The 25,410-nt window shown below is 44.0% G+C and overlaps 1 protein-coding gene across 1 annotated transcript in view; it reads left to right on the forward strand.

Moving 5' to 3' along the window:
* ctdp1 (CTD (carboxy-terminal domain, RNA polymerase II, polypeptide A) phosphatase, subunit 1) overlaps positions 1 to 25,410 on the forward strand; it is a 63,891-nt gene that overhangs the window by 26,262 nt on the left and 12,219 nt on the right. The window contains exon 12 of the mRNA XM_030121110.1: positions 6,530 to 6,735. Coding sequence (XP_029976970.1) covers positions 6,530 to 6,735 — 206 coding nt within the window. The remainder of the gene's footprint in view (positions 1 to 6,529; positions 6,736 to 25,410) is intronic.

Consider the following 25,410-nt stretch of genomic DNA (forward strand, 5'->3'; position numbering starts at 1 on the left):
AAGAAATAAAACCTCAAAAGGCTGCTGCGTTCCCAACGTCTGAACGCTTCCGCTTCCCCTCAAGAGCAGGCGGCGCAGTGAAGAAGTCAATCTGTGTTCGGATTGTTCCCGTCCGGACGTCCTGAACTCCGTCATCGGGTTTTTCCTTCCGATGCAGCCTCAAACTAACGGAGAGGTGAAAGCTCCCTCAACTTGCCCAGTTTACTTTTTGTGGCTTGATTTGCAAATAAGTGTTGGGTCTTTGCACCAACTTCTTCAATGCATTCCACTCCATTCAGTTCCGTTCCTGAGATGAGGCTTTCATCCTGCAAAAGCCCATTTTCTCATCTGCACCTGCAGTAAATGACCGTTCAACAATCAGCCGCCTGCCCTCCTACCGCACTCCGACTGCCTTTCACAGATGAAGTCAGTAATTTCGGTCGAGTATAAAGCTGATATAATCCCCCTCCGTCAGTGGGACTTTTGCAATGTAGATTCCGCCCCGTGCAGTTCTCCTCATTGTACAATGAGCTAGAAATCACCCGGGACAATAAGTGCTGATTGAGTTTGTGGAAAAGCATCGAGCTCCTGCTGTGGGTCTCCGGGAATACTTCAGGCAGGTTTTTTTTGTGGCGTCTCCTCACAGTCACAGTCGTTTTCTCCATTACAGTCAGACTTCAAGCCGACCTGAGCTCTTTGAAAAACTTGCACATTTCATAAACTTCTTTTCCTGCATCGTTCCAGGTGAAGCTCGGCGAAGAACTGACAGTTAAGCAGAAGCTCGTTTGGCATCTATTACCTTGAATTACTGAAAGTTCACTCAAAAACTACATGAAAACTAAGATTTACCAACCTTATTTTTTTGGTTCAGCCTCTGAAACATTGTCTTTACTGTAACTACGAATACAAGACTGAAACCATCTCATCTCCTCACATTTTTTGGTCCTAATCAACAGCAGTAGTCTAAGGTCCCAGTTACTTGACGTTTCAAGCGAAATGCATCGTTTTGCATCTTGTCGTTAGCATGTTGGGTAATAAATGATCTATGTTATTTGTTAATAATAATAATAATAATAATAATGAATTTTTGTTTATCATGCACTTTACATTTGTAAAACAAATCTCAAAGTGCTACAGTGGAGTTTAAAAACAACAATGACAATTAAAAGTAACAGATACAGGCTAAATCAATAAAACACTCATACTTTTACACGTCATAAAATACAACAGGGAACAAGTAAAATCATTCAAAAGCTTTCATAAACAAAAACGTTTTCAAGCGAGATTTAAAGGTGCTGTAGGTAGGATTTTGCTAGTCAATGCTTATTTTTCTGTGTTGTCTTCGGATTAAATGTTAGAGTATCCATTGATAATCCTTTAGGAGTGCAGCATAATTGCACTACCGCGAGGGCGCAGCGTTTCCATCTGTCTCTGTTCTGAGCTGAAAAGGAATCTCGACAGTTCCAGGTATCTTTGACCAATCAGAAGAGCCCCTGAAGCTCTAACCGTGACTGGTCGAGGGGCGTTCGTCACACGTTCTTGTGGGAGGGGCTTAACTTGTGTAAGGGCGTGATGTCAGAGAAAACAGGACAGGATTGGCTGTGCTGGGTTTCAAATCACCATCTCAGATGATTCAAACCTGAGGTAAACCTAAGCAAGATGGCGGAGATGCCGAATCCTGCCTACAGCACCTTTAAATGAGTCCACCGACTGTGGTGCCCTCAGGTGGGCAGGCAGGGCATTCCACAGTCGAGGTGCTGCAGCCTGAAAAGCCCTGTCCCCCATTGAGCACAGCTTGGTTTTGGGGACCTTCAGCAAATTGATGTCGTTTTTTGGATGAGATCTCAGATAAATGCACATTGAGAATAATACACAATAAACATTAAGAATGGAGAGTATACTGCTGTTCTGATGGACAGATGACAAATTGAATTGTTATTCTGAGTGACAACCAGGTCCCGGGCGAATATGGACAGGCGTCCTGACACTGATCAGCTGGTACGATCTCCACAGTCTGGCTTTAAAATCAAAACGCAACAACAAAATCTACCAAAAAATAATTTTCGGAACAACGCTTGCTTGTGTTTGTGAAGGAGTTTTTGATTCTCTGGGTTGATCTCTGCTCGAGTCCTGCTCGGAGAGCCGAGATCGTCCAGGGGTCGAGCTGACCCGTCCTCTGACCAGTGGAGCAGTCAGCATGGAGCTTGTGAGACGATTACAAGGAAACAACCTGATCATGTTGGCAGAACCAGTACAGTACAGATGCAGTTAAAATGTCCAGTTTTACTTATGATTGCTTCACGTCGATGCCTGCAAAAAAAAAAAAAAAGCTGCTTCTTAAATATAATTTCATTCTTAACACGTGGCAGTAATTGCACTGTGGAGAGTCCAACCTGACAAGCTGTGAAAGATACCAGTGCCGGGTAAGACGTTATAGCAGGGATTTAATCAAAGGCCCTTGTAATAGCCACTAATTTTCTTTAAGTTGCCTTCGACTCCGCTGAAACTCGTCGCCGCAGGCAGCGGCCATTCTCGGCTCTCACAGCTACAGGTACTCCTAATTGCCGGCTTTCATTTAGAAGTAATTGACTGTCGAGTGCTTTTGCGGCACATGAATCTCAGAACGTACGGGTGCCACCCCAGGCTGGGTTTGAGATTGAAGCCTCGGTATCCGCAGTTTCGAATGGGAAATTTCACCAGCTGGGGATTGCGGCGAGCCTGTAATCGTCTTTTTATGTCCTGGTTCTCATCAGCCTCGTGATACACTGATAAACAACACGTTTACGCGACCTCTCACAGACGAACGCGCATCTCCAAACAACACATGCAAGAAGAGGTTTATGATTAATTGGGAGCCAAGTGATGTTTTTCGTTGTCAAAATCGTGGTTGTCAAAAACAAAAAAAAAAACTGAACAGCTCTAAATAAAAAAGAGGTTCTTTTAATGAAGGATGATAGGGTTTAGACTCTTGGAATGACAATTCTTCCAATTAGGAATGAAAATGGAGGTCCAAGGTGGGACAAGCCGCGAATCGGCATGATGTGCCCGAACACATCCGATTCTCCACGGCGGTGAAAGAGCCGAACGGATCCAGGACGTCTCTACGAGGTGCCTTGTTGTGCTGCTCATTACTAAACCGTCCTCGGTGATCGCTTTAAGTTTCTGGACAAATCAGACGTGACGACCGCCTGGGAAGACCGCCGGAGAGAGGCGATCCCCTCATTTCCCCTTTTTTCATCATATGGCAGCCAACACACCAGGTATTGGACGAAAGATGACGGACCCATAAAGCCACGGATGACCCGATGCTGGTCTTTCAAATCCCCCCTTGCACGCCGAAATGCATATTTATCTGGTGGCGATAGCAAACCCCCAGTTCTGATCCGGTGAAAACACAGTCATTGGAGGCTAATGCTAGTAGCCATATCTATAGCCTTATATCTATGATTGAAGCTCCTGCTGCGTGACGTAATTTCGCGCTGCGCATCTGTTTCAGATCAATAATGGAAGCAGTATAAATGAGGGTCTGTTCAACATGGTCAATGATCCAAATTCCCATGATGCCAGTTACGTCAGAGAAGGTCGAAGTTCAATATCGACCTTTTTTTTCCTCCCTCATTTTCATCGGTTTTGATGCCTTTTGTCCAGCGTGTGTGTTTGAATTGTCCTTCCTCTCCTTATCCAGGATTCATAATTGGAGTACACGTTTTCTTTTGATTAATCAAGGATAAGATCTCACAACTTTTCTTATAAAACCCTCGTGCTCCCGAACGTCTTATTACGTTACGTTACGTTACGTTACGTTACGTTACGTTACGTTACGTATACATGATTGATGAAACGGTTAGTTCTCTGTGATATTCAAATTGTGCACGGACGCCCTTGTACTTGTGTTTCATCCTTGTTTTTCCTCAGATTTTTCACATCACCCTCCAACATAACCGCGACAGTAAACCACGGGGTGGTTTTCAAGTCATAAATCTCTCGCAGCTTCCTGTTTTCTCGTGTGAGCACAGTCGTTTAGTAACTGAAGCGTTTATCCAAATATAGATTCAGCTCCCTGGAATCAGACCGGTATCATCCTGCCTGTAAAGCAGCTTTGAGGGGGGAGCCTTGCTGTGCTTTGAGAAGTTTCACGGTGGGCCCTTTTTGCTCGGCCTTTGATAACAGGCTGGGAAGACGGGGTGGCGTGGGATATCCTCCTCGCCGTGTGTGGGGATTGTTACCACCATCTCATTTCTCGCCGAGGCGGTGGGACCTCTTCCTGACACAGGGAACTAAATTGGTTTTTAAAGGCCGGCGATCATCAGAAGTAAACACTGACTCGGCGCTGCAGAGTGCAGTGCATGAGGTTTGATGGCAGTGGATAACGTGCAGGAAGTGACCGAGTCTGGTTTAGTCCAGAGTCTCCACCTGTGAGTCCGGTTCTGCAGGTTTCTTCCTATTAGAAAAGGCTTTATTTCCCCTCCTTTCTACAGTCGCTCGTGTGGAATTGTAGGATTTTTCTCTGTTGGAGTGCCTTGAGATGATTGTATTGTGTTTGACGCCGTATCAATAAGACTGAATTGAATTGCAGACGTGGGCCGGAGGCGCTTCTCGCCCACTACCGTGATTCAAACCTGGGTCCCCCACAATAGAACGAATAAATAAACCTGCTTTATTTGTTCATTCCTACAAGAAATATACAGTGAAATCTGTCCGATGCGTTGGAGCCATATTAACTCACTTCTCTACCCTCATGGCTGCCGCTGCCCATCTCACCATATGGTGTTGCTCGAAAAATCATTTCTCTCCATTTTTGAATCACGGCACTCTAATCCGATGCTCTGTCGCTAACATATCTGGCCAAATTAATTTAGAAAGCCCACCTGAGCACTTCCTGTCCCTTTTTATTAGCCCAGTTTTGGTGGTTGTAAAATTAATGAATCCATGAAAAGTGAGAAGCAGCGAGCAGGCCAGCGGTCCCAGCAGAGTGATTCAGGTTACAGCACAGCCATGTATAGAGATGGAGTTCAACGGAGCGCCGGTTCTGCGGTTTGTTTTGCAGAGCGTTTCCAGCGACTGCCTTTCCGTGCAGATGTCGGGCCAAATTAAATCAGAATGACTGTCTCGTCAGTCAGAATCGAACGCGCCTCCATCTGCTTAGCTGCTCATTTATTACGGACGTAAAACTGCTAATTTGGATTTAATTTAGTGAAGAAAATTCATCTCAGGCCAGATTTTTTTTTTTTTTTTTTTTTTTTGTACAAATATCTGTTGAGCACTCTTCCAATTTCCCGTCTCTGTCTGCAGTCTGAAAGTCTTCCTCGCTCCTCTTTGTTCAACTCTGTTCATATTTTAATTGCACTGACAGCCAAACAGAACTCCTGAAGCCTCGGCAGCTGTCAGAACCAAGGCCTAACAGACTGTTAGTGTTTTCGCTCGGGGAAGACAGTGATGGGGAGAAGAGAGACGACAATCTGAGCTTTTGATCTGGAAACAAAGAGGGGTGCTTTGTGTGCAGGTGCGCTCTTAGATTGACAACAAATGAAATCCAGTTAACTGTTTTGTTGGTGCGTTGCTTGATGGTTAGCTGGAACCCCTGTTTGATTCCGGAGACGCCTGACATGCGGGGAGTTTTCCCTCCTCTCTTTGCAGTCGGGCTTCACCTCGGGCGGCCTCACCTCCGGCTCTCACCAAGACACTCGATGGTTGTCCAAATAACCGACAACGCGGGTCTAATGAGCCTGGCCTGATGCCAGTAATGATCCCATCTCTCGCCCCAAGAGTCCTGAGCCCTGCATTAATCCCAGTTTTCCTCGAGCTTTGTGCTCCTAATGAGTCAATGCGCAGAAGGCTGCACGTTTCTTCTGGCTATATTCATTTCCATTGATCCCCAAGCTGTCAATTGGCTTACCTTTTTTTTCTAAATGGTCGGTGAGCATTAGCATTATAAATTGTGTGCCGCTAAAAGACTGTAGATTAATGAGCTGACTGTTCCTGCCTCCGCTGTCTGGCAGCATTTTTCCATTGGAACGATTGTCTTTGTTGTGTTTGGCCGAGCTCGGCTTCCTCGTCAGAAAAAAAATCTGATTTGATGCTTTTGTTGTCTCAATTCAAATTTGATTCCATCTGTCCAGGGCTGATAAGGAAAAACAAGCCTTGTTAATCATCGTCTACTAAAACAGCCTCGGATGCAACCTTTTGGCAGGCGCTTTGGATTTTCTCAGCATCTCAGCTAAGCCTTCAAATCCTCAGCTTGAGTTTACTTCATTAAACACAGCTGAATTGATCCGATGGTTAAAGTTCAAAGACAAAGGTCCCTCTTCGCTATTAGATGTTATCCAACTGAAAAAACCATTTTCGCGTGGATTGCTGGATAGAATTTGTGCTCCTGACCCCGGGTAATGTCGAACCTTTCAAGTCTCCAATTGAAGAGGAGGGTCTTTTTACCGTCTTCCTCGCCCCAGCAAGAGGACTGATAAAAGGAGTACAACCCTTTTCCAGATGTAGTTTGGATTAACGTCCGTTCAGCGTTTCCATGCAAAGTCACATCTCTGCTTTTCTTTAGGTGGACGACATCTTGGGCGAGGAGAGCGACAACGAGAGCGAGGGTCGAGGGAAGGAGAAGCCCGGCACCGAGGAGATGGAGGAAGAGGAGCAGCGGCAGCAGAGAGGAGGCAAAGGCCGGGGAAAGCTGGGTCCTCAGGCGGCGAGCCCGGAGGAGAGGCCTCACCCGGCGTCCAGCCAGTCCGGCGTGGCTCAGAACGTCTCACGGTGAGGACCACGGCCTCCGCTTTCACCTCAACTCTCTGATACATGGCATACATCAAGGCACTCATCGTCTGAAGCCTTTCCGAGCGTCTGTTTCTGTCGCTGTTGATCCTCATCTCTGAATGAACTTACATTTCATTCGGCTCAGAGTCCCGCCGAGGGTCCGCGCGAACGTTCGATGTGTTTTCAGGTGCTTGTTACTCCGGCGACTATTATCATAACACATCACTGCGCCGAAGCCAGACGGCCTGGTCGGTCGCCATGGAGACTAATTCCAAACAGACAGCAGGCACTGGGAGAGTTTCTGAACATATGAGAGTCTTCTTATTGGTGAAAGAACAGACCGAGCTGTCAGACCGCGAGGATTCGCTCCCTCGCACCACAAATCGTTTCTGCCGTCTCTGGTGCGCTCGGAGTGCGGATTATGAATTAATTACATGATAGATGTAACGCGTTCGGCGGGGTTTACAGGATACCCGAGGCTGCCGAGGAGTCGTCCTTTCATGTATGTGGCAGTGGAATAAGGCAGAAACCTCTTGATGTCAAGCATGTTGACACAGTGCATGGCATGAGTGGAAATATGTTAATATATACGTACTGCTGAATATTTATTTGTTTGTTGAGCACCTTTAGCCAAAAAAGGATCCACACTGATTCCCTGTGGCATAAAAAAAAAAAACTGGATTACCATTGAAAACGAGTGACGGGTCTGTGGAGTTACCACCGTATCCTCCATGTCCACCTTCCACGCCAGCATCAGTTACCTGTAATTTGACACCAGCCTCCTCGTCTTCTCAGCTGATGCTGTGCCTGGGTCTTACCACTTTCTTACAGTTCTTTTAAAATATAATGAATTGATGCATGGATTACATGATGAACATGTTGAAAACATTCAGGCATTTGCAGTAGAACTGTATCAGTTTCCATAAACATGCCTGCTTTAAACGATATTTTTTAAGATGGCTTTTAAAGGTGTCCATTGAGTGAATATTCGGTATGTTAGGTGGAAAGATAAAGCTGAGCCGCATAGCAATGAAATCATATATTCAATGCATGGAAAATCTGGCCAACAGGGAGGAGATAGATAATGAAGAGTATGGGGCTCAGGACGGAGCCCTGAGGGACACCGCAGGAGGTGGCTGAGCTGTAAAAGATGAACTAAAGAGTTGTGGCTCCAACCGGTTAAGAGGTGTGTTAGATAGACCACCAGTGCTTGTCTGTGGAGGAAGATGGAGTGATAGATCATGATATTCTCTGGACTAGTTTTATCTTCTGCAGTCCATGAAGAGAACCGTAATTGAAACAATTAGTAGATGTTTTTCTTCAACAAAAAAACTAAAATTCTTTTTCAATTGTATTTCATGTAAAGAGGTTTGTTATGCTATATTTGATAGAAAACAAAAAAAAAAAAACTTTTTCAAGTTGCACAGTAGAGTTTAGTTGAGCTCTGCTTGCACTGTTAGGGTTAAGCTAACAGGCTAACCAGTGAGTTATCCAGGTGGTTAGCATCTCTATCACGGTGTCAAACTTTAGGCCCGTGGGCCAAAAGTGGCCTGCATAGGTTCCAATCTGGCCTGTGAAACCACCAAGAAAATGGCCAAACTTTCAAAGAAAACTTTTTTCTTTTCTTCTTTTTAAACTAAATTCTTAAGGGTAGTAGACACAACACAGCACTGAGAGGCGAGCTGAGGTATCGTAACGCTCAAAACCACGTTCTCAACAAGCATAATGCAACAGTTAGAGCAGTTTCTTTGACATACCGCAACAGAGATTTGCATTAAAAACTTGATTTTGTGTTAAAATCGTGGCCTTTTTTTGTAGTAACTATTTAGTTTTGTGAAAATACAGATATTTCCAGCATGTATACTCTATGCCATAACAAAGGAAAACTTCACATTTTCAATTTAAAGGTAATGATGATACAGTTTTGACTGGTCCTGCACACTCAAGGTGAAATTGGGCTAAAAAGCCTTCAACACTCCTGGTCTAGAATCTCAAAGAATCACAAAATCCCACCCATCCATACACTGAACATCCAAACTGTATCGATTAGTTAAGCCTGATCTCAACATACAGCATCTTCCCAAATAGAATGAATTTAAGATCTGAGCGTAACGACTGTTGGATCTCCTGGTAATTCCCAGGTACGACTCTACTGCCACCGAACGCACACAGTGCCATTGCCATTTTAAATTCTGATCCTTCAAAGAAAAGCCCTCCAGCCAGATGACCTTGCTTCTTAACTCCCCTGAAAGCACTCGTCTTTCACTCTGGGGTCGATTTAAAGACCAACACCAGGAACAAGAGGCGCTCCGTCAGTAAGAGCTTTTTTATTTGTGGGCAACCTTGAAAGTCAAACGGCGAATTTCAGCCCAGCGAAAATATGTTTAAATAGGAGTAATGTGTTTAATTTTTTTTACTAGTGAGTGAAGAAAACAAAACAAAGCAAGAGATTCCTGGCAGAAGTTTGAACAAGTTGTATTTCTCCATTTTACAGCTGCTTGTTGAGAAAACGTTCACAGTAACTGGCCGATTGGTCGAATGCCATCTGCATCACTGTGATAAGAAATGTGTCAGAACTCTAATGGAGGCGACACTTTTCACTCCGAGATGAACTAAGTCACTCGGGTTTCCTCTTTACTCGTTCTCACCAGGTTTGATTATCTCTCCTTTATGTAAAAGCCAGAATTTCCGCTCTCGTCTCTGAAAAGGATAAATCTCAGTTATTGGCTGATTTTGTGTTGTTGTTTCTTTTTTCCCCCTTTTCAGCTTTATGCATTTTAAGTATGATCTCGAGACGCTGGTGTTGAAACACTAAGAACTTAACTGAATTTTCATGAAGTTGCACAACAACCCAGATTCTCTATGCAAATTTCTCATTAGTTAATGCCGCGTGAAAAACAAAATGTAAGTCAGACTTTTCACGAATCGTGGATCTTCTCTCTCTTTTCTCCTTTTGAGAACTTTTTTCCACCATTTGTAGAGACATAATCATTCAAATCTCAATGAATACCATCTTTGACTTTTCTCTATGCTTACTTTCCAAGAACTCTACATCCCCAGAAATGACTGAACAGCTGATAAAGACGACAAAGGAAAAAAAATGAGTACAGATTGTGAGCTGATATGATGGGAGATGGTTTTGAAAACCTTTTTCTTTCAATAGTTGAGAGAAAAGCTGAAGAAAAATGAAGGAAACCGTTGGATTAAACAAGAATAAACAGCACTTCCAAACTGAGGAGGCACCATTATTTGTATCTATCCGTAACCGGGATGAGAGAGAGTTTCCATCTACCAATTGGGACAAATCCATCTGAATAACATCCAACTGGGAATTTACCAATGGAAGGTTGTTACAAGCATTTGTCACAAATGTAGTAACTGATTCCCTTCTTGATCAATATCACCCTTAAAAGCAGCCAGACGTGGATAACCTGGTTTAACCACTTGGCATTCAATAAAAATCATTTCTTTTCTTTTGTTCGAACTCTTTATTTTCAAGAACACATTTTTAACATTTATATAGAACAAAAGGAAATAAAGAACAAAACCAAAAGGAGCATTAGAAATTCATAGTTATGTAGTCACAAGGGGGCAGCGTCCTCTTCCTTTGCAGCAAACAATATCCTTTTTTTCCCCCATTTTTCACAACGGTCAGTTCTATTTCTTATGGGAAAAAGTCATTTTTTGTCATTATAAGAAGTCCTTAAACTATATCCATCCATCGTTTTAGGCCAGGCGGTTCAACTTTGTGCCAGTTTTTTGTGATGGCCTCTTTACATGCGATGAGCAGTTTTACCCAAATACCAGTCGTTCCAGCAAATTCTCTGTCCATTACTTCACCCAGATATAGGAGTCTGACATCCTCGGGGTCATCACAGCCTAAGATTTGAAAAGCAGTGTCATTTCGTCCTTCTGTTTTGCCTTTTCTGGATGAAGATAGTTTTGACAGATGAAGACATTTTTAGAATTTTATCTATTTTATATGGGTTTTCTTGTGGGCAGATACTTTGAGGTTGTTTGAATTCACTCAGTTTTGAGGCGACTTTGTCAACAAGTCTCTTTCTGGCTTCATCGATTCGCCGAAATGGACCCAAGTGTAATGAAATCATCCATTTGTATGTGAAGTGAGAAGTGGACATCTTCAAACAAAGCATATAAAACACATCGATACACTCGTCCTCTCAAGATATTTATGGTTTCTCATCGTCTTCGTCCTTTTACAGAAGAGATCTCTTCTTGTTTTTGGTTGCATTTCATGACTGGAATCCCCAGTGAGTTTCTTCTGGTGGTTGTTTAACTCTGCAGTAAATAAATTCACCGAGGTTCCACTATGAAATTGATCGAATCATCGGTTTACGTGCTCCTGTATTCATCTCTAAGTGTCCCCTCCACCCTCGCTTCCGGAAGCCCATCTAATGATGCATTAGCAACTCTCGCAGCCAAAGGATTCTTGTAGCCTCATTTCTTTGTGCGCATTCAAAGCCTCTTCAGCTGTAAAGTGCACACGACAATGTCGAGTAAGATCTCTTTGTCTGCCATTCAGACCAGGGACATGTTCCATGTGCTCAATGCCCAAGAAGCTCAAGTACCTTTAGTGTTCTTGGTGAATCATTGCTACGGTTATATGATCTTTTTAGATTTATGTTCTTTCTTCTAAAACTCGCAAGTTGGACCAGATAAAGCGATCCGCGGCTCCTCGGCAGGCCGGATACTCTCACCTCAGCCTTTCACGTAACGGAACTAATATTAGACTCTTCTTCACTCTTGGGTTTTTGTCTCTCGAAGTCAGAGTTCAGCCTCACTGCCTGGACAGTCAGAGCTCGAAATGGAAGAACTCTCCCGCCTGTCTCCGTGGCTGTCTGGACACGCCGGTCCGCCCGTCCGTCCGTCACCTGGCCCGACACCTTAGGCCGCTCGCTAATGAGCAAATCCTGAAATACTCCTTCCACAGTGTTGTTTACCCGCTATTGAGAACCCACGGACGTCCGCCCCGGGTCCGTGCGGCGATGCAGAGCAGCGGCATGTGATTAACCAGGCTGCAGACACGGGAGGAAGACGTCAGTCTCACTATGAAAAACACTCAAAGTTTCACCCTGTCGCTCTCAATGGTCATCTGAAAAGTTTTGATGAAAACTCAACTCAGAATAGGACCCAAACATTTCAATAAAAAAACATTCAGGGATTTGAAAACTTCTAAATCTATTTTCAGCCCCTCAAAAAACCCTTTTCAAAGCATTATTGAATGTCGAGGACACGAGTCTCAGAGTGACCATCGGGAGCGTCGTGTCGCTATATGTTTGACATATTGAACACGGTTCCCGAGACTTATTCTGCGACGCTCTCCTCCGTCTGCCAGGCGGCGTTAACTTAATTCTCCTGTCTGAGAGAGAGGAACGAGTCGGACCGCGCTGCTGCCCGGCCGCTCGTCGCAGACGGCTCAACATTTCTGGCGGGAGTCGTACGGCGGCTTCCTGATTTAGACTCGACCGCTCCGCTCCATTGGGAGACGGCCGAATAGTCGCCGTTCTGTCAGAATCCGTTGCCTGGCTTCAGCGCTTTTTTTTTTTTTTTTTTTTTCTTCTTCTTTTTTTTCATACATTCTGTACAAAGTAGGGATGCATCAGTTGCTAAGATACGGCGGTGGTGTTTTGTTCTCTTCATCATTCAGGATGTGCTCCCGTCTTTCTTTTCTTCTTTCCATCTGAAGCGAAAACAACGCCGCTGCTCCGCTCGCCGCCTCGTTCGACGGGCCGACGCCAAAACTCTCAACTTCAGGCAACTGGGAAAACCGTCCCTTCCTGTTTTGCTTCCCCCTCTCTCGGTTGAGATGTTCCCCGCTGAGCCAGTTTAGAACGATCTGTTTTTGAAGAGATGAAGAAATACGGTGTGTCTCGAGAGAAAACAGGCTGTTTGAGGTTAAATTAATGAACTCAGTCTGACAAAGGTGATTCCTTTCTGCACATTTTGACTTTCACCTTGTGTTTAATGCAGAGTTTAAAAAGACCAGGTTGAAGTGATAACTATATGTATAACAAGATTGGAGCATTTTAGTCTTTCATTAAGTCATTGCACAACAATAAGAGGTAATAAACTGGAGCGTTGTGACTGCAGGATGAGATCAAACACCATTGTTTTAAGCAGAAGTTGGGGGGAAAAAGTCCCTTGTCAATGTCAAAATCAATTATTATTCTATACACACCAGCCAAGCTCATGAAATCCACCCCACGGTGTCTGCTGTCACATTTTTCCAATCACTGGCGAAGAGATCAGAGTTTTACTGGCCCCTCGGGCGGATACGATACTCCGGCGAAAGAAAAATAACGCATTTTTCTCGTAATTCCGTAAATGATTCAGTCAATTTCAAAAACTGCCTCTGAGATCAGGGTTTTTTTCTTAATTAATTACATAAATATGTAAAATATATAGTTATGTATTGAATCTGTTAATGAGTGGGGCGTCATTTTGTCTTAAAAAAAGTGAACAGACGAACCAGACTCCGTCTTTCTGTTCGCTGCTTTAAATTTTTATATTTTCTCCATATGAGGAAATATATTTCCAATCGGTGCTGTAAATGAAGCATTCTTGTCATTGTTTTCCCACTAGATGGTATTGAAGTATAGAGAAATTCTCTAAAATGGGAAAATAAATAACCACAAATAAATGTTTTGGACATTTTGTCAACATTGGAGGTCACACTTGTTGATACTGGTCCCAGTTTTCAGATTTCAATATATAATATTTTAACTTGATGCAGTCGCACCAACAACAGAAAAAGATGTTGGCCTAAATGTTGTGATTGTTGTTCACCATGGAGTGATTGTGCCTGAAAGACCTGGAAATCGGATTCCCCGGACTCAGGGAAACGAGTGCTTCTGGGATTTGTGTTTTGTTCTGTGAAGCCTGGCTGCTAATGTGCTTCCAGCCTCAAACGCCTCCATTACCGTCTCCTTTAATTAAGTGCGCGATGAAAGGAAGCGTTTACTCACCTTGATCAATCCAAATCGGCCTTGAACCAGCTTTACCCCGACTGTCTTAACTCGCCGTGTCCGTATCGACTTTCTGTGCGTTTCCGGCGAGGTTTTATCGAGAAGCGGGAGCTGCGGCGAGCCGCCGTGTTCGAGCCCTCCCGCGGACCTGTGTCCCGGTCATTAGCTGCCGGTCGGGATGGAGGTGAATGATTTATGGAGAGTGGCGGCACTTAGGGCTCCGACGGATCTGAGATTTCAGGCTGGAGGCTGCACATTAAAGGTGGATGAGCTTTCCTCTCACGTTTGAGTCCCAGGAAACAAAACAGAAAACTTCTGCGCTAACCTCTGAGCTCAACACCGGCCCCATGTGGCTGCAGGCGGTATTACAACGTTCAGGCTTATCTGTGAGCCTCCAGGAGACGGGTAATCCATACAGAGCGAGCGCCGATCACTGGTGGAATACTTCAGAATGCTCATGAGGTTGCCGGTACGACTCTCAGAAACCTCGCATTAGCGCGCGTTAAGGTCCTCTCCGGGCCCAGCGGATGTGAAACGGCTCTCTAATGTTCCTCGCGGCTTTGTTCAGACGCAGCAGGACATTTACGTAACGAGCCGAAGTGCTCGGGCGCGGAGGGAGAAGAGACGCCGCTTCGCGCGATAACGTTAATGCAGCGCCGCGCATCACTTTCACCATTTCCTGTTTGTGAATAGTCGATCCTGCAGCCTATTTTTCATTTTCTGTTCCTCGTCTCGGCGTGAACAACTGTTGAGTGATGAGGCGTTAAGATGAGATGCATTCGCCTAACGCGCCGCCTGCATCTCCATTTATTTATTTATTTATTTATTTATTTATTTATTTATTTATTTATTTATTTATCTATCCCTCATGACTGCAGTTGGCGAGGTTCACGTGTCTTTACTTTCCTCCCTTTCTGGTCACACACGAAGACAATGACTCCGAGTCGATTAACGTGATTTTGTGCTTAAGAGATTATGTTTAAGGCAGTGAATTAATCATGGTGCTCTTCTCATCTGTAGAAGATGTGCTTTTTTTCCTCCTCTTTTCTCCTGTTTTACTTTGCGCTGCTCCCGCCTTTGTTTAATCTGACGACAATGAGCGCAAACGCAAATGCATTTTCATGCCACATGATTAAAATATTTGTCAGTAAGCGAAGTCCTGCACCAATGTTTTATTCATATGCTTTCATTTTCGTGGAAACATAGTTTAATAAGATATTCTGGTGTCGTTATTTTACTTTCCTTCATCAAAGGCATTTAGTGGTAATTTATTTGTGGCTCCTTTAGGACAATTGAAGTATGTTAATCTGCTTGTTTTCCCCTCATATTTTAAATGGCAGTGGGATTCTAATCTATTTAATCAGGAGCTTTGTAATTAATTAATCAAATTTTAATTGCGTCAGCCTGTGAGTGTCCTCTGATACTTTCTACACTGGAGTTTAATGATGATCATCAAATTGTCCAGAACTGAAAGGAACCTTCGCAGGTTGAAACTTTTATCTTTAACTCTGACAGTGAAACGCGAGAAAAACACAACTTTTCTGAAATGCTGCGACTTGGCATGCGCCTCACAGCAAGGGTACACACATAGTTATGCTCTTGTGCAACGAGGAATCATTCATAACAATGAACACTTGTACATTTACTTCGCCGTCTGGATGACACATTTCATTTCTTACCAACAACCGAAAGGCTGTTTAAAAAAAATACAGTGTTGTCGGCATACGCTGAAGGTTTAATGACATAGAAGTGGTATCCACATATGGAAGCTACATTGTTTTCATTTAAAGTAGAGCATGATGGTATCATGGCTTGGAGAGCTTTCGAAAACTTTCGCCAAAATTTGTTGAATATTCACACACTTTTTTGCAATTGCACTTCAGAATACTTTGGATCGATTAAACAACATGAATTATTATATCTTGAAGGCATTAAATGTCATATAAAGCTTTATCTTCAGCGTCTGAGTATCAGTCCGAGGCCAATGAACAATTGATAATTATTGGATGACATGGAAAGTTTGGTACCTTCAGCCAAACTTCATCTGTGGAGATGTCATTGTTTTTTTTAAGTTTTGGGAGAAGATTTTGTGAAGCCAGTTTTGGGGATTTTTGGGAACAGTTCTGGATCAGTTTTGATTAATTCCTGCCTGTTCCACTTCTGGCTGGGCACTGAGTCCACGTGGTTCCTCCTGAGCTGAATTCATCTCGTCTCTCCTTCCTCTGTCGCTGCAGTTGGACCCGTTCTGTTATCAACGTCGCCTCACTTTTAATTTCCTGTCTGTCGGGGTGACAGGCGTTCATTCAGGTGGCCCGTCCCCGCTCGCCCCTGCTCCCATTATCCGCGCTCTGTATTTACTTTCCAGCCAAAATGAAAGTGTGAGCATGTTATTACAGCGCGGCCTCGACCGAGGCAGGCGGCCTGGAAAGTTTTCCACTGAGGTTATCAGACAGAAGAAATGAAAACGGTGTTTTGTTGGAGAACTTTTAAACCCCGGTGTCTGCGTTGGAGCCTACCTTTTGTTTCTGTCTGAACAGCATCGCTGGTTCCTCTGGTTCGGTAAAGCCCCTCTGTGCTGGTTTCGGCCGTCTCTGGCTGAGGCGAGATGAGAGACAGGCGATGCATCCGGCTCTTACGTAACTGCTCATGGAAGCTGCTTGAAGTTGAATATCAGTCTCCAGAGTAGCTGGAAGGAGAGAAATACTTTCAGCTCGCTTAAATTAAAGATAAAATGCGGTCAGTTTGGATGTTTTGTACCGCTTTTATTCCCTCCATCGGCGTTAAAGACTGTAGGGATGGTCATGGCTTTGGAAACTGGATGTAACATTCAAGGTATCTTGCAACGATTTCAAGTGAAAACGGAAAACTTTCTGAAAACGGCTCCAAAGCTGCAACTTCTTGACAATGCTAAACATTGTCTTCTGAACCGATGAGATGTTGTACAGGAAAACCTCTCTGAGTGTAGCGAACCTCCAAATGAAGACTCCCCGAAGAGAGCGCAGCGATTAAACGGCGTCGTCTCGTCAATCAAAGGCCGGATGTGCGGCGTAGCGTGGAGCCGTGTCTTCCTTCTGGCTGCGCCGGCACTGGAGCTGCCTTCTGCCACGCCGTTAATCACCGCTGAACCTCGGAGCGTCCTAACGCCCCGGACCAACAAGTCGAAGCTCATTTTTCTTCCCCGCCTTGCTCACTCTTCCCCTCTTCCAATGGAAACTTTTGAATTAAACTCCACCGATGCTGATGAAACTCTGCTTTACCAACCACCTGGGAAAAGCTCACGTTGGAGCAGCTTATTCATTCAAAGTTGTTGAAGGAAGCCTAGCAGGGTAATCTGCTCGTAGATCCCCTCTGAGACCCCGTCTATGAATAGCCAGATGTTCGGAAGGGCCTATTCCTGTCGATTACTCCACCCTCAGATCATTAAGATCACCGTGACGCAGCTCCAGGCTCTTCAGCACGCCTTTTATGAGGGCTACTGGTAATGAAGCGAGCTTTCTGCTCTCTGCTGCAGCCGCCGTCTGTCGCTGGATCTTCCGCCACAGATTCCCTTCATCAGGTTAACTTGGAATAAAATATTCCCACAAATCTTTTACAGTGTTGTGGAAAACATCAGTCTTGTTATGTTGAGTTAGTGAGCTGTGGTTTTGAAAAAGCCGCAAACGTTTGATTTCTTCAATATTGTCGTTGATGTGGTGGAAGCGTCATGCTGCTGCAGTTTAGTTTTAGGTGATGGTGAATTTCTGCTGATAATACAATTGATGAATATCAGTGAAATAAGGTCACTTTAAATGTTATACAGCTGATGGGGCTACTTAAAAGCAAAAAAAAAAAATAAATAAATAAAGGCTCTACAATGCAATAAATTGTTTTTTGTTGTAAATTTATCATGATCACATTGTATGTAACATCAACCTGCACAATATACAGCAATTTTGTCATCATTGCAATAGTACCATATGCAATTTCTCACAAATTTATCATTATGAACCTACACAATATTTCATGGATTTGTCAACTTCAGCATCTTCAAAATATTGTAAATTTATCATTACCGTAAAATGAATATATTGCTCATACATTACCATGACATCAAAATGCACAATATATGAAATGTGTAATGACAATATCAGGATGCACAAATTCACAACATCGCCATGATCAGAATACACAGTGTATCTTGATTTTTTTTTCGTTATTGTGATTCGTACATGCACAATTTATTGCACATTTATCATCGAGATATTGGTGCGCAGTGTTCACAAATATGTTTCTATTAACATGTAGAAAATATCATGAATTTTACTTGATTGCAGTATCAACATGCAGTGTAAGTGACATTATGATAATGGTGACTATGGGATGCACTATGTTCACAAATGTATCATAATCATGATTCACAATGTGTCAAAGGAGTTATCATTATCACAATATTTACATGTACAATGTATAAAATGTTCATTTTTATCGTGATTCCACATGTAAAATATAACATTTCATTATTGCAAAATGGGAATGCACAATATGTATTTTTTAAAGAGTTACTCTTGTGAAAGGATAATTGCAGAAACTTGAAAAAAAAAATATGAATAATGTATATACATAATACATGATATATTATTTACCAATACACAATACCTGAGGAGTCTCTACCACATATGCAATACTTGCCTTGATAGGTCTTAATTTCTTTTCTGGATGATTCATTGAGCAAGGTGGCGAGCGCTGTGTATTTATTCATTTGCGATTGACACTTTGTCAGAATATCATGTTCAGAATGATCTGAAAGGAGCCCACACTCGTCACGCCACATTGCAGGATTAGCGTAGCCGCCACTCGAGCGACAAGCTGTTTGTGTTCCCAGGTTTTGTTTTGGTTCAAAAACACAGCTTGTCTCAATCAAGTCAACAGAAAACCTTCTTCAACTTTATCTTTACTTACTTAATTTTTGATTTGGGGTTTTCATGTGAGAATATTAATTTAAAGACGCCGAACAAGAGGAGTCCTCTTTTTGTTCATGAGATAATGTTACAACCACAAATTTATACGGTTTATTTTTCCGTAACAGCTACAGACAGTATGAAGACTCTCAGTGGGAAATAAATGTCCTAAGATGACTAATTGATCATGAATGCTAATGGATAGGTTAGCTCTTTAGCTCGCTAGCATTAGCAATACGTAGCTTAGGAGAATTATGGAATTGGTTTGTAAGAGTTTCAGAAGTTTCAGATAAGTTTGGGTTTTTATATTTATTTTTTTTGTACGACCAAGATGAAATGATAAGCCTTATTATTTTGCTTTTTATAATATGAGCGTTATTAGGCTAACTCCTAGAAATATTTTTGCAAAATTAGCTTTCGCCACATTCGCAACTAATATTTCCACATCTTTGAGACACGAGTTCAGCTATTGGTTCTCAGCCTCACTTTTTGAATTAAGTCTTGATCAAATTGAAGCCTTTTTTCAGGTGAAAAGCACTTTTTATTTTATAAAACTGTGACATTTACACTCTGAAAACGATGCCCTTTCACATGGAAACTACAGAAACGCTCAGAAGCGATGGAGATAGCTTCCCTGAGTTGGAGCATTTCCAAAGTTTTCCATTTTCACTTGGAAAACATTGTGTAAATGGAGCCTTAATTTCATCTTTTTCACATCCCCCAGCTCAGTATATCCACAGCGTTGAAGGAAACTCTTTGGAGAGGAAGGTTTTAAAGACTAATGTGACACAGTTAGCTGCAGCTGCCTGCCTTGCATATTCCCTCACTTTGTGGGCCGTAAACGAACGTTCGCTCCTTTCCTGCCGTCAATATTAATATTTCATCGCATGCTTTCTGCTTCAGCAACATGAAAGAAAAGTTAGCTTTTTGTTTTATTTTGCAGATAGCACAGTTTCTGAGAGGTCGCGGAGTGCGAGCCGCCGGAGCTTTCTGCCCGTGCAGGTGGAGTCGGAGGTACCGTGTTGTTTTGTGGAACAACAGGCGCCCTGGGAAATCCTCCACATAATGGTTACCGTGTTCGCCCCTCTTTCTCCCTGACGCAGCAGTAAAAGCCGAGCTGCGTTTACGAAATGGGCTCCGCCATCACGGGCCGCCGCCGGTGAACCCCGGGGACGGGAGTTGTACTCGGCCTCGGGGAGCCTGATCGGATTTCTGCCCCGGTGCTGTACGTGGCGTTTTGTGCTGCCGTAGCACAACTTGTGATACGCAAGGTGTGGATAAATTATTCAAGCATCACTCTTAACCTGAAGGAGAACCTTATGCATTCTTAAGCAGTCATGAGATTTCTGGCATCCTGTCACGCTCTCAGGGGTGCGGAACACTTTTTTTTTTGTTATTTCACATAATAGTTTCAAAGCATCCATACCTAGAATGGTCAGTATGCAATCAAAAAACATCTTGGTTTCCAAGATTCACCCCTGGGACGTTTCATAAACAGCTCACTATGTTGATGTTCACAAAATGTGGCGTTTCGGTTGTTTTATTCCAGCCACATTTCACTTTTTCTTCTACTCCATTCCAGTGTTTTTCCCTAAATGAACCCTTCCCCCCCACAAACACATACAGATGTGTTTAGAAAAGCTGTGTATGTCAGGAATACTTTCACACACGTCCTGTAAAAGCATCATTTTATCTTTAAAAACTGTCAAAAAAATGATCCAGTCTGTGCAGCACTCGCGCTTCTTTTCCTCAATGTTGAAATAAACCCAAAATCTCCGTGACAAAAGAATGGATAATCATCGCCGCGTGAAACTGAAGCTATTGTTTTGGGGTTTTTTTCCCCAGAGAAAACGAGTTGGCACAAATCTGTTCAAACTTTACTTTTGAGTATTTGTCAGAAATTTGCATCGCCGCCAGTGGGCACAGCCGCTGCTCAAAACATTTGCTTCCACTCGTTTAGCATTTCCATTCATTTCACTCCTGTTGTGCTAAATCCCTCATTGTTTTTTTTTTGTTTGTTTTTTTTTCTTTTAAACAAGCCTGAAAGCTTGAAAGAAGACCACCTCGGCAGTCTGGCACAATGCACTTCAAACACATCAGGCTGCCGATCGATTGGAATCTGCCTCCAAGCCACTCTGAAAGGCTGTAACAGGTGTTTCAACTGCCTCTTTCTTTCCAGCTTATTTTGGAGTGAGCTGCACAATTTCCTTCTGCTTTTATGATTTTTTTTTTTCCAGCTATTTGAGAGTTCCACTTGTTAGAAATGTTCCAGCACTCAATATTTTTTTTGGAAGTCTTTGAACATTAAGTCAGGTGTCTGGGAATCAGTACTGGTGCTCAACGGGACTAAATTTCAGTACTTTAATGTGTGTTTATGTGGTAATAAATGATTTGCTGACGGATGCTAGCATGCTAACGCTGCTGAGTTCAGGATTTGTAGCCGTAGATCTGACGCTGTTTACTCCTCAGCCTTGAGAAAAATCTTGTTCTTAACCAGGAGCTTCCTAAGATGAGACGTTTTCCTGCCACAGTGAGTGTAATCTGCATTTTATTTTGAAAAGTGGAGTAGCACTTTCAAGAGCTTTCTTGTCACGTTTGTTTCGTTGACATGCTAGCTTCTGATTATTACGCTCTTGTGCCTGCAATGCTGCGTTCAAGTCCGGCATGGAAAATCCCCTATTCCTTCACTCCCTCACAGTCACAAGGATGTGTTCAGGTACCGGAACATGATGCCGTTTAATTTTACCTGAATCGGTACTTGGAAGCTATGACGAATTGGATACCCACCTCTAATGTTACATGAAACATGATTATATGTAGCGGCGGTTCGCAGCACCAAGCATTTGTAATTTACCACCTGCCTTGGTATATTTGGAAAAAAAAAGTGATGTTCTTTAATTGAGTTTCAGCCACGCCGTTCCCCACGCTGCCGCTCGGCTCAGCCACATTCCACATCAACCTACGGATTTATCACGACGGAGCAGAAATGAGATGGAGAGAAAGCTACTCTGCGAGTTTTCTAAAAGGAGTTCATATGTCTTCGCAAATGGTGTAATTCAGGACGGCGCGGGGCCTATTACCGGCTGCGTGATGCAGCACACCTTGATGAATGGGCGCCGCATGGAGAAAGTCATTTATTCTCTTCTGTATCTAACTTAGAATAACCATCTCCCCCCCCGCTCCCGGTGCCGCGTCCCGGCCTCCATTTGTCACCGCGCTCACGCTGGCCGGCGTCGTTACCGAAAAATCTGGGGAAGAGTTTTGCATCCAGCAGCAGGAACAGCCTGTTGTTCTTGGCATCCCAGATTCATTAGAGCGAAATTGCCTGTTACATCGAGACGCTTGTAAAAGAGAGTCGAGAAAGTCACAGAAGTCGCGGAAACGAATGGATTTTCTGCATTTTGCGCGTTAAGCCACTGGAGGAAGAATGACGAGTCGGTCGATAAATCTTGTCTGAGTTTGTTTTTTTCTCGCAGGATGAAGTGGGAAGTAGCATAAAGTCCTTTTTATTTGTTGAACTTGTTTCAGCAGAAGTAACAGATGCGCGTTCCGCGGACGTCATCCGACGGCGCTTTTGTTCTTTCGTTTTGATGAAGAGCACATTTCCCTCCGGGCGGGGAAGGAGGCGCTCCTCCTGTCCGTTCTCTGGCGGTCGGAGACACGGGCCACCTCGCCGGGGCCTTCCAGCCGGGATGATGAAACTCTCCCGGCTGATTGCGGCTCAGCCCCGTCTGGCCGTTTCATTACGGGAGCCGCCGAACCCATTTTCCCCCCGTCAGAAACAGATGACTCTTTGAAAGAGAGGCGGGGGGGAAAGAAAAGTTGAGCTGCGTTTTCGGATATCTTCGCCGCTGACGTCAATAAGCTGGATGCGTCTGCCAACCCGGCCAGCCTGTGATGCTCTATGCAAAAGAACCGCAGGGAGACGACAGGCAGGAGATCTGACGGCCTCAACCGGACACGGATCTTTCTTGTTTTCCTGTTTTGGAAACGGTTTTATGTTTCACTCGGGAGGATTTCTGGATGTCTACACTTTGAAAAAACAAACTCCTCTCATGAGAACTGCAGAAAAGTGAAGGAGGAGACTTATCAAGTTTATCTCAACTAACTTTTGACGGGAGAGCCTGACAGACGGTCCAGTGGGTCACATTAGACTCACCTGACGACGTACGAGCTCTCAGACGAGTATCGATTTCAATTGCATTATGGGGAAATGCTAAATCTGTCACTGCCAAAATGGCCAATACCCCCCTCAATCTGACGGTCAGTGGGATGAAAAGGTTCTTGTGTCTGTTTGTGAAGCAGGTTTCTGTGGAGACGGAGTTGAATCAGTTTCAAAAAGTTCCACTTTGGGAGCTGTTTTCGTGTCGTTGTTGTGTGAATGATGGACACCTAAAGCTAGGAACGAACCCATACGAACATTTTGACCGATATCCGATCATAATATTGTGGTTATGGCCGATATGTACCGATATTGGTGAATAAACAAGTTTCTATGATGAGTTTGTAGACTGAAAACCATGAAAGTATTGAATGTGAAAATTACATTTCTTTTCTAAACACTTCAAAATACAAAATACAAAACACATACAATCCAATGAGTGCTCTCTTGTGTATTGTTAATGGGAGTCACTGTAATGACAGCTGTGTGTGTTGCTGCTGTTCGGACAACTCTATGGCTGACGCCGACTCGTCGCGACCCCAGGGAGTTTCAGGGACCGGCCACCAGGCCTCGCTCGCCGGAGCAAACGATGCACTGGGTCCATTTAGCTTTCTGTTTTACACAACATCAAAAGCAGAAGTGAGCGCTGAGTATATAGTAGTGAAAAGAAACAAAGCCTCCAGGCAGAGAGATTCGCCTCAAAGCGTTTTCGAAATCGAATCACTGATATCGTTTCATCCCTACTTTTTTTATTATTATTATTTTCAGCTAAAACAGGCAGTAAACTCACAGTTTCCACTTTATTTCACAAAAGTTTTTTCCCTCCGGGCTGTGGCTTCTCCTTCTTTTGAGGCTGCTGTTCACAGCGCCCCCCTCAGTTCTGGAGGGAACACGCCTGTCGGGGTCAACTGAAGGAGGCAGCAAGAAAGTATGGATACCACAGGATCTCTGCTCAGTCCCGCTTTAGTTTAGAGCTTTAGTATGGATTTAGTATGGAGGTATTGATATTTTTGACAACCGTAAATCAGTCTGCTGTGGATATTGGACCAGTTTTACTTATTGCACCAATACCGATAATCGACACCAATACATCTTCCATCCCTACCCGAAACGCAACGAGAGTTGTTAAACGGCGTCTGAACAGGATTTAAGCCTCCACTCTGTTTATTTGGAGGCTGAAGTCTTGAAGTCAGCACTGAGTGGTAAACACCCCTGCTTTGTTTGTGAGCACCGTCCCGCTGACTGTCGGCGACGCCTGTTTGTTTGCAGTGAACTTTGCCGCCCACCACCGCTCGCATCCCTCTAATTAAATAAGTGCTGCTTTCACGCTGTGCAACTTTTTAAGCAGACCCGCCGCACCCGACACTCGGCGGCTCATCAACGTTCTGACTCCTTCTCATTTAGCTGCGCCCCGTCAGGCGAGCGGTACTTAAAAATTAAGGCGAAATGAGGTCTCCTCATTCCCACTGCGAAAGTCGTGGTTTGAGAAATTGGCTGTGGGAAGCGAGTTTCTTGCCGGAGAAGTGAGACACAGCCCGACGTTCTCGTTGTTTACAGCAGCCTTGACTTGTTAAAACACCACAGCTTTGCTTAGTAATGACACGGTTATGTAACATGAATTTTTCTCTTTCTCTTTTTTTACGTTCCCCTTCCTCGCTGCACCTCTGTAAGCAAATATTTACACCCATCTTTTACGATCGAATCACCTCAGTCACCTTTTGGATTTGAATCGCGTTAAAATCCTGAAGCCTGATCCTCGATCCTCTCTCGGAGGCTCGCCGGAATCCGCCGCTCCTTCGTTCGGCGTGAGCTCTGACCCAGATGAAAGGCAGAAGTAAAAAAAATACGTGTTGGCGTGCGGCGAATTCGACTGGCTGGTCTTCCCCGGCTCTGTTCTCCCACCCCGGCGCCTCTGCCTCTGCCTCGCTCCTCCCTCCACCCCGGGGCTGCAGCTCCAGCGGGGAGCCGGCGGTCTCCTCTGGCGCTCTGCCCTCGCACCGCAGGATTAGCAGAAAAGCCCCTGCATATGGACTCTCGAATGTCTTCTTCTTCTTCTGCTGCTGCTGCCTTTAAATCATTCAGTGTGAAATCTCGATCCCTTCGCACGGCCCTTATGTAATTATCCCCGGTCTTAATTATTCCTGGATATTGTCCTCTGAAGACAGCCATCTGTCTTTAGGTTCTGTGCAGATCGAGTCCTCGCTACGTCGTGACACACGAGCGAAAGATGCAGCTATTAAAGGTCAGCTGTTCCTCGAGCGGTGACTCCACCGGTCCTCTTCACGCCACATGCAGATAAACCGACTCCGACCCAAATGCATCTTTTCCTCGCCTCCTCTGCCTGCATGCGCTTTGGCTTCAACACGGAGACTAATCGTTAGTAGTTAGTCAGCTCCGATGGCACCGAATGTCCGTATTCTCAGTGTTTGCTCACACAAGTTGATTCAGTTTTTCTTTTTCTTTTTTTCTTGCGCTAGTTTTCTTCTCGGGCTTATATGCAGGCTTAGCGGTATCGTAATAATACTCATCAACTGCTAAGTCAGGGAAAGCCAGTTTCATCTCTGTCCTTTCCAACAAAATTTCATAGACC

The sequence above is a fragment of the Salarias fasciatus genome, chromosome 22 (assembly GCF_902148845.1).
Source record: "Salarias fasciatus chromosome 22, fSalaFa1.1, whole genome shotgun sequence".
In the NCBI taxonomy this organism is placed as follows: domain Eukaryota; kingdom Metazoa; phylum Chordata; class Actinopteri; order Blenniiformes; family Blenniidae; genus Salarias; species Salarias fasciatus.